Source organism: Haemaphysalis longicornis, unplaced genomic scaffold (genome assembly GCF_048455015.1).
Source record: "Haemaphysalis longicornis isolate Haplotype H1 unplaced genomic scaffold, Haemaphysalis longicornis Haplotype H1 scaffold_1, whole genome shotgun sequence".
NCBI classification, from domain to species: domain Eukaryota; kingdom Metazoa; phylum Arthropoda; class Arachnida; order Ixodida; family Ixodidae; genus Haemaphysalis; species Haemaphysalis longicornis.
In genome coordinates, this window is record NW_027526203.1 from 425,401,649 (window position 1) to 425,422,289 (window position 20,641).

Consider the following 20,641-nt stretch of genomic DNA (forward strand, 5'->3'; position numbering starts at 1 on the left):
AGCACCGTCATTCTTGGGCGAAAAAAGAATGTTTTTTTCCAGCGAAGGGAGCGAATCGACGACAACTTCTTCAACTTCTGCGTGGCTCCCTCGGGGTGGCTTACATGCCCAACAAATGGCAAAGTTGGGCATGACAGCCGTCCCGGTCAATACCTGCGGTGAGACCGTGCAGTTGTCTCCGGGATATCTTTTGAGTCACTATACCCGTACCAAAGCGATGGGAACGTGGTGAAAAGAAATTGCCTTTACCGTGAGGCTGGTGGTCTTGCTCAGCTGTATTCAAGAAACACTATCGCGTACGATATGTTCAATGAAGTACGGTGCAAGAAGAATGCACAGGATTTTAAAGCAAACTCTTTCGCGAAAGCGATTCTTTTGGCTAGGTTTGTCACCCCGCAGGGTAGTTAGGACATGACTTAAGTTTAATCCTTCAAAAAAAGACGAACTTATACACTGATGGCTCTAAATCCAAAGAAAAAGTAGGGTCAGCGTATGTAGTTCTAGGTGATCAAAACAAAATAATGGGCACCAACTTATTTAGACTTAGTCAGTATTCACATAACTTTCAAGCCGAAGCCGTCGCTGTACTAGAAGCACTAAGATACGTAAAAAATGAAAATCTGTACCGGAATATCAAATGTTACCGGACAGCCTTTCCACATTACAAGGGCTAAAAAAATCCAAACTTAAATATTTTCATCCAACAAGTCAAGAGGGAGCTAAACAAAGTCAAGGACACCCATGACGTAATTTTAGCTGACACCAAAGGAGCCGCTGGTGTTCTTGGTAACGAGATAGCCGAGGAATTCACGAACCAATCAGCCACTTTTGTTGACAGTTTAGATATCCCCACAACAACCCCGTTCATTAAAATACAACTAAAGGGGCGAAGTAAGGATAAATGGAACCAAATACGGAGTGAACTGGGCAGTGAAACTGCAGCTTATCAGTGGGTACAAAACGTAAAAATTATACCTCTAAATTTTTCTTTCAATTATTACGCAAAACAAGCGATATCAGGTCATGGTAGATTCCCATTTTATTTTTTAAAAATCTAGATTAGCAATAATATTGCCTGCAGATTTGACTACCAGTCAAGAACTTCGACTGTTACTTCAAAACGTGCAAATTTACGAAAAAGGAAAGCGATGAACTAAGCAAATTATTTAGAACAGGCTTATCGGAATTCAAACAGGAAATTTCTTCAAGAGTATTAACGATAGCATTGTCCAGCAGTAAAATCTACAAAGAAAAATAGCATATACCAAAACAGGTTCCGAGCATAAACGGCAAACAGGTCCATAAAACAGACTTTAGATTAGTCCATTTCTATTATCCAAACTACAAAAAAAAATACAATACAAAAAAAAAATCCGAAGTACAAAAAATATTGCCATTCAAAGAACACCAAAGAGAGTACAACTGCACTCGATTTTCCCGTTTTATATACACATACCTGTTTTTACACATCTTTTATATGAATCTACGCGCAATCACTGTGTCGCAGTTACCCATCATGGGTTGGGGCTTTTTTTTTTCATTTCCCTGTATGAATTTTTCCCCTGGTCCCGAAATAAACCAAGATTTGCCGCCGAGCCTTCTGCCAGTATCGACTATAGCCCACAACCTCGACATCAGACTCAATGCAGCTACTCTCACTATCCATGCTGCTGCGACACTGCCTCCACAGAAGCTGAGGGCCAACCAAGACTGCGGGCGATATTTCTTATGCACGCTTGCTTTGTTTTTTTTTTTGTTTTTTTTTGTTATACTCGTTCTATGAAACGCGTCTCAAACCAATGGAAATTAACCGACCGCCGGGTGTTTCTTCCTGTTTTGGTTTTCTGCGCCAAGTGCTTCTACTTGTTTATTTTTGGTCCGGAACAAAGCACGCTGATTATTTATTTGTGTTTGATTCTTTCCGACGTGCACGCGCTATGAAACGCGCGGAACGCTATGGAACGCGATAGCAAATGTTTAGCAGCTGTGGACGTTTTCTGCAGACGATATATCATATTCGGGTGCGTGCTTTCGCCAAACGAGTCAAGTAACGATTACGTGTTAAAAAAAAATAAACTTTTATTGAAGCACACCGTCGAGCCAACACAACGTGTGCATTCCCCCAGGGTGAATCGGCAAAGACAGTGCACAACGCACCGGGAAAGAGACGAAATAACAATAATGGCAGGCCGAGCAAATCCGTATACAGCGGAGAAATGGGGATCCAATGCAGCGAAAGCCGGTGCAGTGTCATCAGAGAGAATAAAAAACCTGAAGAAGCGATGACCAATCCGGCATGCAGAATCGCCGAGAATGGGTAGGTCGCCATCTATAAAGCCGGTCGTGGTTCAATTACCGTTCCTGCCATTTTTTCGTAGTTGAAAAAACGTGGAATTTTTTAGTCATCCGCTGCTCACAGTACCAGGTTTTGCACCTGGTGGGGCACATGCAGATTCCGCCTTAAAGGGGCCATGCATAAAAAAAAGTACTTTGTTTTATTCGAAAGATTTGGTGTTTTATATTGGCCAGAACGCTCGTCCGGCAGGGAACGATGCTTTATTCACTGAGAAATTAAACAATTTAAGCCAGGATTTCTATTCTCCCGCTAAACCGTGTGTTTCGTGACGTCAGCGATGACGTACCCCGGGCAAGTAAGTACTGAAGCGAACGTAAGTATGCAGACTCTGGATGCAGCGAACGGTCGAACGCTTCCTTTACTGTCAGTCCTCCTAGATGGCGCCACCATACCATTTGGGACCGCTGTCCTCCCTCGCTTTGTTTGTGACCGGATTTATGCCTGGATAACGTTACAGTTGGTAGTACTCGTTCCGTGAAACATTGGCTATGCTGCACAAACAGGGTCACGTAAGACACTGTCGCTGAACCCCAAAGCGTCGGGCTGTTGTGCAGCTATAACAAGTACAGTACGCGCAGTTACCAGCAGCAGTGCGCACCGGTGCTTCTGTGTTTACGAGAGCGAAATGCTGGGCAATTTGCTTTATACTGTGCATAAAAAGATCCAGCGAAAAGGACGCAGGACACGAGCAAAAGGAACACAAACACACCTCTGGACTAACAGCTTATTAATTTGGCAAAAAAAAAAACAGACATTTATATGCGATTTTCGCGCACGCGCACACTTTGGCCAACGTGAAGAAACGAAGTTGCGTAGATAAACACTGATATTCTTTATCCGTTAAGACCCCCGAGGGATCGCTGTTACAAGTCTCCTTGTTTTCCTTATTAAAACTGCCTCGCGAGTAGCTTGCGCTCACGTCTTGATTTTCCCCGACCTACAGTGCTGGCGAGGTGAAACTTGGGAATACAATCCTGGCATTTTTTTACGTGTGAAGCTAAACTGCTACCCGTGCCCGAGCCCAAAGTTGCCCGGTGCTGCCTCAGCCGATCAGCAGGACAATGGGATTGAATAGACTACACCCACTGCACACGTCGTGAACCTTGTTTGGTGGTTTGTCTTGCAAGGGTCGACCTTCCGCTGGGCACCAGAGATTTGGGAACAGAAACTAGAAAGTTTACAGGGGGCAGAAAACACCATGGTAACCCCTAATCTTTGGGCTACTTTTTTCAGCCCATGTAGAGTCCTGTGGAAGTAAGGGATCACTTTCATTTTTCTTTTCCATCTTCCTCTGGGCTGCTAGACTTTGCAGGAGGCTTTTTCACTTTCCTGCCCAAAGATTCACCTATAGCCAGAAGAACATGAGAGGGAAAAGCTGACGCTTCCAAACGTTCAACCTGTTCTGCAAGGCTTTCTTGCATCACACGCAGGCAACTTTTGTTTAGGTCGTTCACAAAGCACAAGCGGCGTGTTTGTGCTCCTCCTTCTCGGGTCCTGCGTCCTTTTCACTGGTTCTTTGTATGCACGATGCATTCTGTGTTTACGTGTACTTTCGTAACTTCCATGGTTTACTCCACCATTCTTACCGCTATAAAATGAATACGCATTACATTGAAGCGCAAATAGAGTTAAACCAGTATGTAACGAAGTTAACAAAATCTCTCAATTTTGCGTTACATCCAGGGTTTTGTTACATGCATGTCTAGAGTTATGGCTCACGCAAATGAAGCAGAAACGAAACCAGAATGCTAGACACCATTGAAGGTACACTCCCCCTTCAAAGACTTATTTCACAGTAGAAAATTGCGTCATTTGCGCCTGCTGCTTTCACAAGAGCTCAGACACTGGTCACGCAAGAGGCAAGGTCACTTACCCCCATGTTCACAAGTGCAACTTAATTATCGTGTTCGCCTTTCGAAACTTGTGGGTTCCAAACGCGTTTTAAGAAGCGAACTTTATGCTGGCCTTTTCGCGAACTTGATGCTCACTTCCGCACTCAAAATTGTTGAGAGGGTGCTATAGCTGGCATACTGTACCGGGCGGCGATGGCACTTATGTGCTTGTCTTGAAAAGTGAGAAGGTTCGTTTTCTGGCAGCAGAAATTATCACAGACGCACCAACACGGTATATAGCAGTGGAGACGCGCGGCTACACGCCGACAGGCAGGCCTATAGCACCACAAAACTTAGGTGTCGAACCGACACCGCACTCAGACGTGGGAACGCACTGTATATAGTTCGCGGCGCGGGCGAAAACAAAAAAGTGAAGTGTACTTACTGATGCCTCCTGGTGTCACGCTACACACACATAACCTAAAGTGGCTGATTCGTTAGGCATCGGATGGATGACGCTAGCTGCTCCATTCATCATCGCCATCATAACGTATTTTGTTTTCAGTAATTCTATACGCAGCTGCTGGCAGCTGCGGCAGCTGGCAGTAATTCTATACGCAGCTGCTGGCAGCTCTATACGCAGCTGCTGGCAACGCAGCTGCTGGCTGATTAAAATAGTGCGTTTTGCCAGCCTATTTTTCAGTAAAAGTTCAAAAAACAATGACTGATCAGCTTAGCGAGTTCCTCACATCAAGGTTAACCGCCGCGAAGCCTTCGTTACATAGAGGTCGCAAACGCATGGGCTTCATTCATCAGGGGTGGAAATGGGGAATTCAAAATCTTCGTTAAATGCAGGAATTCGTCACATAGAGGTTCGTTACATCCAGGTTTAATTGTAGTTCATTCTCCAAGCTTATAAGCCTGCCTTATTTGCGTTCTACTTTTCCCGGCCTCAGCCAATCGCAAAGCCATGCGTATTACGTCACAGGTTCTAGTGCGGGAAATGAGCTATAGTGGGTCGCATGGCCATTCTCTTTTTTCCTAATTATATAGATTTTTGGGCGAAGTTTGCGTTAAAAGTGGTGTCAGTGTTATCTCGAGGCACTCTTTCGAATGGGCCAAACTCGCATTTTGTCTGCTCGGGCCCTTTAACAAACAGTTCGAAAAAAGGTTGCCAGAAGTGGGATTCGAACCCACGCCCGGAAGACCGGACTGCGACCTGAACGCAGCGCCTTGGACCGCTCGGCCATCCTGACAGAACGCGCAGTATGTATGTATGTATTTATTGTACTTAGGAAAAGGAAAAGCCACCAACAGGCGTAATTTGTCTCGCCTAGGGGGCGGACACCGGAACGCCTGCTGGTGTAGGGGGGAGGGGGAGGATAGGGAGAGAAGAATACATAGGAATAGGAGGATAGGGGAGAAGGTTGACATTACAATGCATGTAACTCGCGCAAGGGTAAATATAAAACACAAAAGAGAAAAAAAAGGAAAAAGGGGAATAAGGGTAAATATAAAACACAGAAGAGAAAAAAAAAGGGTTACACACTGGGAAAATTAACATTACAGAGAAACACTACAGATATACTTGAATATACACTACACTACACATGAATCTACAAAGGACACAGCACACTTGTAAAAGGGGTCACACACGCACACACACAAGTACAGAAGCTGCTTCAGCAGCAGCACTCCTCCACAATCTGGGCAGCTAGGCAGAGTTGTAGTGGAGTGCGCTGTGCAGCCCCGAGGCCCGCAGGTATGTACCCAGGGCCTCGAGCACTTTGTCTCGCTCCCTAGCACTGCCCGGGGGCCAAAGCAGATCCTCAAGTGGCCGCGCTCCGTGAAGCACGACCAGCAGCTCTGCCCGCCCTGCCGCAAACTTGGGGCCCTCGTATAGCACGTGCGGCAGGGACTGCACGGGCGCTCGGCAGTGGGTGCAGGAGGGGCTGGTCGCCCGCCCCAGACGGTGCTTCCGCTCCGCCGTCCACACGTCCCCCACTCGGAGGCGCAGGATGGCCGAGCGCAGTCGTCGAGGCAGGCGTGAGGCCCGCACAGGCGGTAGGCCCCCTCCGACACGCAGCCGCGGGTCCGGATGCTTGGTCCGGATGTGTCGCTGGATGAGCAGGCGGGCGTCGTCCGCTGCCGCCTGAGCCACCATGTCCGACGGAGGCAGCGCGTGTGCCCCGGCGGCCAGCTCGTCCGCCCGCTCGTTGCCATCCAGACCAATGTGGGCGGGGACCCACTGCAGGCACAGTTGAGTGCCCCGGTCCGCCAGCTGTGCCGCCTTCTCCCGGATGCCACGCACCAACAGGGAGTGCGAGTCTCCGTCCTGAAGACGCACCAGGGCCACTCGGGAGTCGCACAGCAGGGCGCAGCGCTCGGGCAAGGGCTCCATTTCCAGCAGCAGGTCCAGGCCCAGTCCGACCCCCACCAGCTCAGCCGTGGCCGAGGAAGAGGCATAGGACAGCCGCGCCTGTCGGGTGGCCTCTCCCAGCACGGCGGCCGCTGCGGCTGACCCCTGCTGCTCCCGCACCGAGCCATCTGTGTATACTAGGGCGTGGCCGTCTAGGTCGCCCCAGACGACACCCCGGGCCAGCTGCAGTTGCCCGCAGTGGGGTGTCCGCCGCTTGCTGTGCAGCCCCGGAAGGTCCAGCCGCACGTCAGCTGCCAGAGCAGGAGCGGGGCCACGAGGTCCCGCGTCCACGGGGCCCACCACCTCCTCGTAGAGCATCAGCATGCGCCCCATGCGCGAGTGGTGGTGGCTCTTCAGCCGCCGCAGCAGCGGACCGCCCCCCTCGGCGCGTCTCAGCCGGTCAATCTGGCCAAGTGCCCGCAAGTCAGCTGTCATCTCTAGGGTCCACGCCCCCGCCTCGGCCAGCGTCTTCTCGCACGGCGAGCTCTGGGGCAGGCCGAGGCAAGCGCGGACCCCCTTGCGGTGGTCTCCCTCCAGCTACCGCCAGGTGGGTTTCCTCAGGGTCACCAGTGGGAGCGCGTACATAAGGAGACCCACCGCCGAGGCACTGTACAGCCGGAGGGCCGTCCGCTGCGAGCAGCCGCTGTCCCGGGCCACCATCTTGCGCACTGCTGTGGTGGCCAGCTGCGCCCTGGCTCGGAGCTCTTTGGCCGCCTGCCGGAAGTTCAGTCGGTGGTCCAGGGTGAGCCCCAGGTACCGCACCCTGGTCCTCCACTGGAGCTCCTCGCCATCGATGGTCAGGCGCCGGGTCCATCCACGGGCGGCGGCATCCGGATGCACCAGCATGGCGTCGGTCTTTGTCGCCGACAGCTGTAGGCCGACGCCTGCCAGCTTGGCACGAACTGCCTCCATGGCCGCCTGCAGTTGCTGTACAATGGCTCGGCCCTGACCCTTCGGCCCCAGCACCCACAGGGCGATGTCGTCGGCGTACACCGAAATGTACACTCGGTGGCCCCCTCCTCTGGGCAGGCAGCCTGGCAGGGCTGCCATCACCAGGTTGAAGAGGAAGGGGCTGATGACGGAGCCCTGTGGGGTGCCCACGTTCACCGGCCGGGGAGCCGACAGGGCGTCCCCCACCTGCACCTGCGCTGTGCGGCCCGTCAGGAACGCCTCGACGAAGCCCCGCAGCTTGCCCGCAATGCCAGCCTCCTCCATGGCCAGGGAGATGGCATGACGCTGCAGGTTGTCGAAGGCGCCCTTCACGTCCAGCAGCACCAGGGCCGCCACCTGCTTGGTGGCCCTGGCGTGTTCAAGGGCCGCCACGACGTCGGCGATGGAGTCGGTGGCTGCTCGGTGCCTCCGGAAGCCCGTCAGCTGCTCGGGGATGGCCTCTTCCTCCGCAGCGATGGCCTCCATCCTCCGCAGTGCCACCCGTTCGAGCAGCTTGCAGCCGCAGGATGTGAGGGCCACAGGCCGGTACGCCGTGACTGCCACAAGGCCCTTGCCTGGCTTTGGTATGGGCCGCAAGATGGCCAGCAGCCACTCAGGAGGCAGTTGGCCTGTGTCCCATATGACGTTGTAGGCGGCCAGGAGTCGGCCGAACCCCACCTCATCCAGATTGCGCATCATCTGGTAGGTGAGGCCGTCCGCTCCTGGCGCCGACTTACGCTTGCAGCTGCGGAGGGCACTGCGGAGCTCAGTCTCTGTGATGGGGGCGTTGTTGAGGGGGTGGTGCACCTCCCCCGTCCCAGCAACAGCAGCAGCGGGCCCTGATTCCGCCTGGTGTAGCGGCAGGAATTGTGCAGCGAAGAGGTCAGCCAACTCCGCAAAGCTGGCCTGCTTGCGGATGGCCATGGCAGCCAGGGGGTTGCGGTTTCTCTGGGGTTTCAGGATGGAGTTAAAGATGCCCCAGAGGCGGCGGCAGCGTGGGTCGGCCTCCGAGCTGACGCAAAGCTCGGCCCAGCGCTGCCGGCTCAGGCGATTGGCGTGACGGCGGCACGCCGCATCCACTCGCCGGTACGCCGCGCAGAGCGAGAAATAGACTTTATTTTATATAATCCCGGATGCACTTAAATGCCTGCGGTAAATGTTAGTCCGGAGGTTGAAACGAGGCTTTTGTCATCTGCGAAAGACCGGTGTGAACGAAAAGTCGTTGAAGGTGCGCACACTGGTTGCGGTGTGAGAGCAGCTGCTTCAATTGAGTGTTTGACAAGAAATTGGCTTTTTTAAATAGATTTTCTTTTTCCGTCTTCTTTTGCTACGAAGATGACACTTGCGCCACTACTATCAGTTTAAGCGGTTGTACTGCGCGTTTCAACAGATGGATTGTGGTGAGGGTTCTCGGACGTCCTTATCGTTCGTTTATATGGATTCTGTTGGCGTACTACTCTCAGTTTTCTTCGTGTATAGTTGGTGCTGTGGTAGCTCTTGGAAGGTTGTGGATTTAGATTTCTTGCTTTAAGTAGCCGTGGGTCTATACCTGTAACTAAGCGTTTTTGTGTGTCATTCCCGTTTCCGTCCTCGTTTTTTTTTATTATTTCGTTGGAGGCACGCGGAATTATGTTACCGTGCACTGCTCAGAACGCTGGGTTTTTCGCTGCACGGGGCACATAACGCTTTCGCGTTACAATGTCCCCTAGCACGGCTGCGGGTCGACTTTAAATAAAATAAAAGTATATCAATCAATCAATCAATCAATCAATCAATCAATCAATCAATCAATCAATCAATCAATCAATCAATCAATCAATCAATCAATCAATCAATCAATCAATCAATCAATCAATCAATCAATCATTACATGAACAAATAAATAAATAAATAAATAAATAAATCGATCAATACATTTTTTTACTGTGTTTTACTCGCGTTCCGCCGCACGATCACGTGAAAGTCCTTCTTGACTCGTGTCCACACCAAAACCACTACATGCACACACTACACATACAGCAGCGAGCAGAAACAGCCGAACGAGAACGAGGTGCCGGAGCGCAGTGCAAGGAACGCTTCGTCCAGCAGGGAAGACGCCCCTCCTCATCTTTCTTCCTGGCTTGCATTCCTTCTCTCGGGGGGAATGCCAAGTCACAAAAAAAAAAATGTAACGCGTCTTACTTTGAACCTGAATAGCAAAGAGCAAAACTCAAATGTGTATGTGAAGCGCCTCACGACAGCTTCGCTTGCTCGTGCCTCGACGGAAACCAAGTCTCGTGATCAGAAGTGCACGAAGTAAAATAAAGCTTATTTGGAGACAGATTGTTAAGGGCTTCTGAATGATTTAATTTGTGTGCGTGCGTGTGTGTGCATTTGTGTGTGTGTGTGTGTGTGTGTTTATTTGATTACGTGTTTTTACCTGCAGGTAAAAACACGCAATCAAATGCAAAAATGGTGCGGAGCCCTTTTTTTGAGGAGAGTTCAGGGCACGTGTAGTCTCGAAAGGCCTGCGGAGAAACAGAGTCAGTCCATGAGAGCACATGTGTGTTTTGTTGTTGTTTGTTTGTTTGCTTGTTTTGGAAGAAAGCTCGGTGAATCTGCGGGCATGTGGCTGAGTGGCAGTGGAGAAGGAATTCATGCGACTGAGAGGAGGTTTGCGTTTCGTTTGCCGTCGCTTCTTGTATTCTGTAAGAGAGTGGGGAAAGGGTTTTCCTAATCAAATGTAACCAGTAACGTGCCCCTACATGTTACTAGAAAAAATATTGAGGTAGGTACGTTGCCTGCTAACGGTAACGAACGTTACTTAATAACAACAATATAAAAAGGACGCGTTGCCCGTAATGCCGTCGCTTCTAAAGTGCTCTGCCAACCAGAAGTGGGCAAATGACGTCAGCAACTTCACCTCACCCCAACCTCAACCTCAGCATCACCGTTTAGGTTCAAGTTTGGGTAGCGGAACTCAGCTCAGCATGCACTAGACGCCATAACCTCACTTCACCCCCTACCTCCCCTCTAGCTCGACCTCGCCTCTTCCTCAAGCACTTCACGGGATTATTTATTCAGACTTCGCGAAACTTCCAAATGTAATCGTTATAATAGTGTACGTGGAGATAATTGGTCGAACGAAATTTTGAAACACAAAAAAAATAAGAAAATGTAAAAAAATTACGGAAAATGGCGAACGGTGTAACACCCTGCATATTTCGCGAAAATTCCAAGTGTAATCGTTATAATAGCGTAAATGTTTAGTAATTTACGCGAAATTCAGGCCTTTTTGAAGCCAAGCGGGTTTAGACTCAACACATATAAAATATATTCACTGAAGAAATATAGTTACGCAGAACATCTAGAACAAACACGGGTAAAAAAAAAACTAGAACTACAACAACGAGAATGTCGACAGTAGTTCATTTCCAATAGATAAGTATACTAATCGAATACATTAGGCAATATAAAAAACAACCTTAACTAACAAGATTCGAAACTTTCTTTCCATCCTTTCCATTTCTTTCCATTCCATTTCCGTTGGAAAGAACAGGAAACGTAAGGCGCAATAAGCGCACGATCAAATAACGGCTTGCAATAATTACTTTTTGTCCCTAGCACGATGCTGCAAGATTACGCGGTTTCGACGTCGGCCGCCCCCATGATGATGAGCCATTTTACGAAGCCCTTGAAGAACAATAAAAACAAAGAAACAGCACACGTACTGCAGATATTTTTGTTTTCTTTTTTCTGTTTTTTACTTCCTTCCCTCTTCCTGTCTTGCCTTTCCTTTGCTTGGAGCGGCCGTGGAAGAGCGCCCCCTCCTGCCTCTCCCCAAGCAGCATCCACGCCGAAAAGAAAGTGCACCGATTTTTTACCTCACTTTTACCTCAGTTCCGGCACCAACCTCACTAAACCTCAAACTGGTTTGTTGAGGTGGAAGTCGAAATCCTCGAGCTCACTCGCTCAGCAAGCCACCTCAACCTCACATAACATGGTGAGGTCGTGGTCCGTTTGATGCGGGACGTGGACCTCATGAGGTTCAAACCTCACGCACGAAGTCGTTTACCCCCTTGCCTACTGCCCGTGGGACGGACAGGGCAAGCAGGCAGCATCTATAATAGCGACGAAATGGTTGCAGCCATTGTACCTCCGCGAAAGCTGTGCGGAGCGAGCTAACGATGGTAATGGCGCAGTATGCTGTAGACGAGGCGTCGAAAGCTCCGTTTCCGCCCAGCGCATATAGAGACCACTGCTGACCGTCCGCCTATAGAGTTGGAACCACCCGCTTTCGCAGGAGCTCGTGAGCAAGCAAACGCTCAGAGAGTATGGGCAACAAGCATTTAAACGCGAAAACCACCGCAACTGCTCGACGTGCGGCGTAATGCCCCCTCCCCCCCCCCCCCCCTTCCCCTCGGTTAAGCACTTAGCATGCAAGCCGCATGACGCAAGGGGGGGAGGGGGGCGCACGGGTAGAGGCGTATGGAATGTGGCGGGTCAAAATGCCGCCGTATACGTACCACTAAAGAGAGAAAATGTAGCTGAGAAGAACTTTCTGGGCTAGTTGGTGAATATATATAGTTGCCATGATTTGAAGCGCAACAAAAAACACGGGCGAAGAAACAGAGTAGACGAGACAGGCGCTAACTTCCAACTACTCTATTCGGCTACGGGCGTGCTTATTGTTGCGCTCTTTTGTTGCGTGCTTTTTGTTGCGCTTCAAATCATGGCAACTAAGAGAGGACGGCTGCCGTGCGGAGGCACACGCAAAAGAATTCCCGACAAATTCGCGCGCAGCAATGGTAAGGGACAGTTCCCGCTGGACGTGGCTGCAACTATATATGTACCGCGCAAGCCAGTCAGCGATGGACCGAATTGAAGCCTTTCTGAGTGAGTCGCGTATTGCTGAGATCGGATCGTTCGCTGCTTCCGACGTTACACCTCTCGCCTTCCTCGCCCGGCAATCCAAGAGGGTTTGCTCTACGGGGCAACGTACCTTTCGTTCAGACAGCGGTGCTCCCGGCGGGGTGCAGGGTGGAGTGGGCCGTCGTACGCGGCAGGGTTCAGTCGCGCGTCACCTGGACAGCACACCACCTGTCTCAGTGTTTTTGTGCCGTTCGTGGAACTTCTTCGCTCAGGGGTCAGACATCCTGGATCGTGCATGCACGATTGGCGTTAAGGAACATAAGGAAGGGTGATCTAACCTATATTTAGCTTCATTAAGTGATGTAGCTTGCGCCGTAGTCCCTCGTTAATTCGAGGTAGTAAAATCCGCTAAAAACTTTGAGATATGCGGAGTTTCGAGTAAAGCGAAATGCCGAAAATTTGTGACCAGGTCACTGATATAAGTGCTAGTGCTGCCAACAAGAGCTCCACTGCACGGTGCAGTTTTTGTAATAACGGCAAATTAGTTCGCAGGAAAAACTAATTTTTATTATTGCGGAACAAAGAACTGCGTGATGCTCGCCTGTTTCGTGTTCGCATCTGGTTCCAGAAAAGCGCTCTCGAGCTGCTCAATGCATCGGATCAATCGTAGGTCGCCACCGCTACATTCTACCTTGTTGCGAAGCAGGCGCAGCATGTTTCTTGTTTCTGCCGTTGTAGGCGCTTTTAGAGGCTCCTCGTCGTCCGCATGATCAGCTGTGTCGTCCACAGCTATCTCAACGATGCAGGCGTCGGACAGCATTCCAGTAACGGGAACATCGGCATCGTACAGCGCGTACTCCGCGTAAATTTGTCATTCAGAACCACGTTCGGCGTGTAGTGGGAGAAAAGCGTTCGAACGGAGACCTTGTCAGCTGTCTGTAGTGGACTTTGCCATGTGTCCTCCCTGTCAACATTTCGAGATATCCGTGCTACCCCGACGACACGTTTCGAGATAAAGGGGCAAATACATAGCACATATATATAGGAGGTAAATGCACGACGAGAAAAAGATTCGACTTAAGAGATACTTCGAGATATCCGAGTTCGAGTTAAAGAGGGACTACTGTATATCGGTGTTGCCAGGTCAACTTGCATTTTTCCCGTTCTTTTTCGTCGGAAGCCGCGTGGGGGTAACGTCATTTTGTAATTTTGTTTCGTTTGATGAAGTCTTATGTAAGGGTTGGCTCCGACCTGTGCCCTTTTATTTCTTCTCTTGTTTAGTTTTGCTAAGTTTCTTCTGAGCAATATTAAGAAGGATTGTAGGATACGCACTCGAAGGGGGCATTTTGAGTCTTTAGACTACAGCTTTTTCCCTTTCCCTTTGTAGCGGGCATTGGAATCGTTTGACGTTGGCTAGTCCAGGCATGCGCGTTATAAGCTTCATTGAGAACGGATGTTATCTCCTATATATTTCCCTCACTGTGCATCGTTGCAAGGGAGACTCCTGTCTCGATCACGCGCGGCGACGGTACATCACAAGGGAGCGAAGAACATGAAATTACTGTCCGCAAAGAATCAAAACAAGCAAACTTCCAGTGCTTCGTTTTTCTATTAATTCGCACCACAAGAGAACTTGCTCAGCAAGAGAGAGAGAGAGAGAGAGAGGAGGGGAGGGGAGGGGAGGGGAGGGGAGGGGAGGGGAGGGGAGTTCACTGGCATCTTAGAGACTGCGAATTCAGTCATGTTCATTCCCGGTGTACTAGCTCATTTAGACTATAAAATAAAAAGGTCTCCAATCCATCGGCTCCGTCAGTTGATAAAGAATGGTTCCGAGCCTCGACATTTATAACTTCTTATAACAGGTATTAATGTAATCCTCCAACCAGGGGGGTAGCCAGGAGGTTTAAGTGTCAAAACACTCCCGAAATTTTCGGAACGCCGCATATCTTTCTCCCCCTTTCCTCCGCTTATATTTTCGCCTTTTCTATTTGCAAAACGAATCGCTATACTATAATGTAAAAACAAAATAAGATAGGTGCTGTTTTTATTAAACCCATTTTGTTGAGGCGCAGGATCTCCTTCATATTGTTTTTTTACTGGCGGCGTGTAACACCCCCCGAAAAATATTTCTGGCGACGCTACTGCCTGCAACAATACGCTTTTTATATAATTAAACGGTATAATTAGGAGATTATGCACAAGTAGATGGCACGCAACTCGGAGAACCTCACAGACTCCCTTACAGGCAGCAGGACCTTCAGGATAAATGTAGCGTGATGTGAAAACCAGACCTCGCGATGGTCGCACTCGAAAGAGCTCGAATAAAAACCGCAAAGAAAAAAAACGCCCTTGAAAACAGGCTAGAAGACATCGAAACTCGAGCAAACACTGTGCGCCGAGACCATAGAGCGATGTCGGCCCTGCCGCGGCATCCAGGGCCCTCTCACGGGAACCCAATATCCGACATGGATATCCGACATGGAACATGGGTCTATGCCTCGGCTACAAGTGCGAGAGACGCTGCTTTCGCACTCGATCTCTTTGGCCGTACAAAAAGCCGAGCTTGTACCACTTGAGGACGCGGCGGGAACCTCGGCAACCGAGCAAAAAAGAGGCCGGCGGAGGGAAAGTGGGAGGGTCACCGCTGCGGCACCCCTGTTGAACTCGGCGCTACGTGGGACGAAGCGGCAGCCACGCCAGAGCCTAATCTCCGTACTCTATCAGCCATGCCCTTGACGCCGTGTACGCATTGTACGATAGCGGGGCGGCAGTGGTAGGCGCAACAAAGAACCGCAAATCCCAACTTTCCATTTTCTTGTTCACTCGCCCAACACGGTGTTCGCGCTAGACTAGCTTCCCTCCCGCGCCCGGGGCACAAGCGCCGGCACCCGCGCCGCCACCAAGGCTCGCGCACAAACGCACAAGCAGCCGCAGAGCCGCGCGCGCGCTTCCCCGCCACCTGGGGGCGGTGTCGGGCGACCGACACGGGCGGAGCCTGCGGTTTCCCGGCCGTCAGTCAAGCGCACACGAGGCGTGGCCTGGCCGCGTGCGGCGTCAATCAAAGAGCGCCCGAGGCAACGCTCCGCCCTGCGCTCCCCCCCGCTTCCCCCTCCCGGTGGAACAACACCGCGCGACACGGCAACTTGGTTCCTGCTTTAGTTGGCGGCCAGAGTTTTATCCCCATGTCGCGTCAGTGTCCAGAGCCAGCCCGGTGTGCATCTGCCGCACGACAGCTCTGCTGAGCCGGCGTCTTGTACTTTTATTGCCGCTATCTGCTCCGCTCGCTTTCCCCCGCCGAGCGCTTCTGGGTGGACGGCCCGATTTCCATGCGCCAGGTGTCCTCGAGAGAACTCTCTCCGGCCGGCTACGCAGCGAGCGAGACTGACGAGCCCAAGTCGGGGCTCCCAGCGGCTCCTCGATAACGGCCGGCACATAGATGTCCTACGGGCAATTCGGATACTCCTATCCCGCTTCATCTCAGGTGAGTGGCCAGACGTCCGTCCGCGCAGTCCGGACAACCCGTGGGCAGGGGAGCGTCAGTGGCGGGCCCGCTCGCTCGGACGCGACAGACGGAGAATCACTCGCGCGCAGTGCTTCTCCGTGCTGTGCGCATGCCTCCGCTTGGCCATTCCAAACACGTGTCCACCGCCGCCGATTGCAATCGCCCCACGCCGCGCCTCTCTTGACCGCAACAGCGACGTCGTAAGACCTGTTTTAACACGATTGCTGCCCGTGGCAAGGGTTGTGCCCGCCAGCCTCCGCGGGACGCTGATAGCCAGCGGAGTTGAAATGAATGGGTGCGCGCGCTCGGCAAACGCTCACGATGCACTTACACAAACAACACGCGCGCACGACTTGGCTTTCGGCGGCGTTCGGTCTACAAGCTCTTTACGAGACGTTTACTTTTATCGCTGTCCCGCCTTAAACTCGTTCCCATCTTACCCGCTAGGTGTTTGCTAGAAAAAAATGATACCTCTAGCTCGTTTAGTTCGGCACTGATCACAGTGTAGCGGTGTGACACTGTTTAATTTAAATGAAAGAAACATCGGCTAGCGACAGCTCCGGCTGCCGTCTCCGCCGCCTCGCCTAGATTGTGTTGAAAGACTGCCACTTTTAGAAAGTCTGTTCTTCCCGCCGGAGGAAGCAATCGTTTACGCTATGTCTTTTGCAGAAGCAAACTTTTTTTTTTCTCCGAGTAATCCGAGAATTCGAGAGAATAAAGTAAGTCTGTAGCCACGGCAGTTATCAATGGCTCATGGCTGAAGTCACTTTGGACCGACTCAAGCCGCATATACTTACATGCGAACAAAGCGAAACTCCAGATGTAAAATATTAGTTACGCTAAACAGCTGTCAAATTTCACTCCGCACTGTCATGGCTTTCGCCTTTTGGGCTAAAATAGTGGCGCGAGCACAGTTTTCTTTTTTGTAATTTTTAAGTTCTGTAACGTCACGAGGCGCAAAACTCTTTGGAAGCATGTATAACCATGGGCAAAGCAATCGACGAAGATCACAAAAGGGAACGTGGAAGGAAGCGTTTTATTAGTTGCTGCCTCCGACTCAATAGGCAGTTTTAGCATATCGTTACCGTGTTTGCGTTACCGTTTACCGTGTTACCGGAAGCCGCTGGCGACGGTGAAGCCTGTGCCGGTAAGTTACCGTTCGCGGTAACTCTCGCGCTGCGCAGTCGACTCCCGCAAACACGGTAAACGGTAACGTAAACACAGTAACGCTTTGCTAAAACTTTTTAATCTTACTACGAGCAAGTTAGGGAAAACCAGGCCTGAAGGCCCCGCAGTGCTGAGCTGTTTAATCACCTCCCGTATAGTCTCGTTCGCAGCTCACTTTTCGCCCCTATTTTCCTTAGAAACTAACCACCGCATCCAGTCTTCTTTCAGTTCTCGAAACAGCGAAGTGTACGTTTTCACAGCAAAACCCGCCAGCGAATCAGTTTAATCAGATTGCCCGCACCATTCAAGCACAGAATCGTTATCGCGAGAATGTCCTCTGTGGTCGTATATCCCCACTTCAAGCTTCAATTGATTCCCAGTCGTATCGGCATTTTAAGCCGGAAACAACGTGGTCTCCGCCGTAATGATCAAACGCACGGAAGCGGGTGTGTGTAATATATGCTTCAGGCATAACTTAATTACGCCTCCTATTTTCTAGAGGCAAAGATCGCCGACGCTGTGCTTCAACGGCATAAAAAACATTTGTATTTTGTGTCGTTTACCCATTGTTTGCTACTTAAATTCCTCTAGACTTGCCAAGCAACGTGGGGGCATTTCAATTTAAATTGCAGCGGAAAGGAGCGCGACTAAAAGAGACGTGGACGGCAAGCGACAGCGCCGTCTTTTCGCTCATCTTCAATTCGTGTCTCGTTCGTATCTCGCCGCAATTCTAAATTATTCAACGTGAGTGTGTCCGAATGCTCCCACTTTCGAACTACATTTTTCGTGAGGTGTATACGCTGCCGGCTCGGTGTTACTTATAAGCATCTTTTTTTTTTATTATATGCATTCAACGCTCCAATCGTGCCGCATGTAAACCTCCATACTTAAGACAAGTATAAACCGTATAGTTGTGGCCTGAACACGTGGGAATCGTCCTGAAGCTGAACGCATGAGCATAGTCCGGCTTGCAAACCCGTCCCCGCGTTTTTCGGGAAATATAGAAACAGCGGTTAAATAGATCATTCAGCGCCTATATAGAAACATGGCTTGAGCGCTGGCCAGTGCACGATTTCATTACACGCATATACATATATGAAACGGTGCTTCTTTTTCGCCTAGCATTTGCGTTGAAGTAACACTTGTTTTATTTCAAGTTTCATTTATAGTGTCATTTTTACATTGTTGGGGTATTTTCTCTTAAACCGTAAAGCGAGAGAAGAGCAGGCAAGAAATGTCTTGACGATTCTCTCTCCTTTCCACAATTTTTGTTTGCATTTATCACTCACGAATACTAGTTTGCAGTGCTTATATTCTGCACTTGAATTGAACCTTAAACGGTGGGGTTGACGTATAGGGGCTTCAATTTCGTGCAAAACCCCAACCAGGGTCCGGATTCACAAATCAGCTGCCTTGGCTATGACTCTTAACAAAAATGCTATAAAAAGGTAGTAACGGGTTGTATTTACTAAATCCTTACGAACTTTACTTCCCCCAGAACGGTACGTAGGTTCCGTCACTAAGTATAGAACTAAGTGCTCTCGCCACTAGTCTAGACTGTGCACTTAGTAACTGCTGCTTGATTGATACTAAGGCTATGTTCGGACTACCCACGCAAAAGCCATATAGGGATCTACGAACATAAAAAAAAAAAAAAAACGGTATGTCATGCAGTTCGGTTGGCTGAGACGTGAAATGACGTTATTCTTTAAAGTTATTACGACAGTTGCGGCAACAGTCTGAACCCGGCCTAACATTCACTGATAGTAACAAAATTACATGAGTTATGAAACAAGCACTTTTCCCACTCCAAATCACGATTAAAACGTTTTTTGCAAACCCACGTGCTCATATGAGCTCGCTCATATGAGCATGTGGATTTTCGAGTTCATATGAGCTCACTTTTTGCGGGGAACCAATCGTGCACGGGTGCCAGCCAATCACAAGCTCAGTTTGCGATATCGAATACGTGCGAACAGCTTTCAGAAACTTGGCCCAATCACCAAATCGAAAGTACTTTTCTAACCCAATTATCCCGAGTCTAAAGATTCAGTTTTTAGGGCAACGTCCCCCATGCAAGAGGGAAATTCCGCAATGGGATCAGTGGGATAGGAGGATAAAGAAAATTGGGCACAATCGCTACACGCGATGTCTACGAAATGCGAGAGTCATTCGTATGCGGAAAACTGCTACCCGCCATGGACCGCTATAAACTACGAAACGGAACCATTGGAGAATTCTGCACGGCGTTGTCCCTATAACTCCCCACGGTGGTTTCTCGCAGTGGCAGACCGGTTTTTGCCAGACGCACTATTAAAACGAAAACCGGGTGAAATAGAGAAAGAATGCTACCGCATTAAAAGAAGTTCACATTTTTGCTAGCTCGATATCGCCAATAAGCAGCTGACGAACAGAACATACCCAACTGAGCTTGAACGGGTTCTGGATGAATTTATTCATGCTTCACGAAAAGCCCGGATCTGGGATAACCTCGGTACTGCCCACACTGCGTTAGATGAACGGAGTGTCAGAGGAGCTTGTTGTGAGATTCAGCTAGAATGCTTACCTCTGCCTTTTTTTGCGAGATGATTCTGGCACCAGGATGCATAAAATCAGAACCTGCGAATTGCGGCGTAGATATTTTGTTCGCTCGAGGACGTATAATTCCAACTTTTTTTGCTACAAGCTCACGAGGTGATACCGCTCTAAATTACGAAAGCTTTGCTATACGGGACTCGCGTACACGCCCTACTCACGAAATTGCACGGCTGTTCAAAAGGCGCGCCCACGCACTCGCCGTGGTTGCTCAGGCTCAGGCTTCAGTAACTGTTGTTCGCATGATATGCCAGTGGATGTTCTCCCATATACGACACGAAATTGTCATTTCACGAATGCTCGACTGGTGCAAATATGCCTCCAAAGCCAGCGGATTTTTCACCACACAGGCGCCCCTTCTCCGAGGATATGAGCAGTTCGGCGGGGCGAGCAACAAACACTGCGTGGCTGCCGAAATGACAGCATGGTGGCACTATAGATAAAGTTACACGCACGGATACTAATAGCATATCATCGAAGAGAGAGTGTTTTAGTGGCGCTGTTTTATTAATAAAATGCCCCAGGAGCCCAACAGGGAATTCCTTACGCACGCGCGCACACACAAACACACACCAAACGCCAAGAAGTACGAGATTACTCGCGCCCTTGAATAAGGTTAAGCTAGTTGAGGTTAAGGGAGTATAATTATTTCGAAGTTTTCCACGATGGTGCGCCTGATAACTCAGACGCACCTTGACAAACCAAATGTTTTTGCACCTTCTCATAAATCCACCATATGCTGACATCGATAACTACACTCGAAGACGATCCTATGGTCCAGATTTGCCGCAATGCACCCAAGTGGCCAATCCATGCCGCCAACACAGCGAAATCGGTGAATGACAAGAACGTCCATACGACTCAATTCAAAAAATGTGTTCTGCACTGAGGCACTGGGCAATTTTCTGCGAAGGCGGCCGGCACATAGGTAGGCCACTCGAGTGCAAAGCGGTGAGGCTGAACCACGGAATCATTTTTAGTGTACACCA

General features: G+C 50.0%; 1 protein-coding gene, 1 long non-coding RNA gene and 1 other non-coding gene across 3 annotated transcripts in view; 1 reads left to right on the top strand and 2 right to left on the bottom strand.

Annotated features, from left to right (window-relative positions):
• The window catches only part of LOC144155685 (uncharacterized), a 131,567-nt gene that overhangs the window by 80,512 nt on the left and 30,414 nt on the right, over positions 1-20,641 (bottom strand). The window lies entirely within an intron of this gene.
• On the bottom strand, positions 5,361-5,444 carry Trnal-cag (transfer RNA leucine (anticodon CAG)). Its single transcript has one exon. It is a non-coding gene; the product is annotated as a tRNA-Leu (tRNA).
• LOC144155684 (homeobox protein caupolican-like) overlaps positions 15,522-20,641 on the top strand; it is a 181,379-nt gene continuing 176,259 nt past the window's right edge. The window contains exon 1 of the mRNA XM_077687280.1: positions 15,522-15,869. Within this exon, the coding sequence (XP_077543406.1) occupies positions 15,825-15,869 (45 nt within the window). The 5' untranslated portion in view covers positions 15,522-15,824. The remainder of the gene's footprint in view (positions 15,870-20,641) is intronic.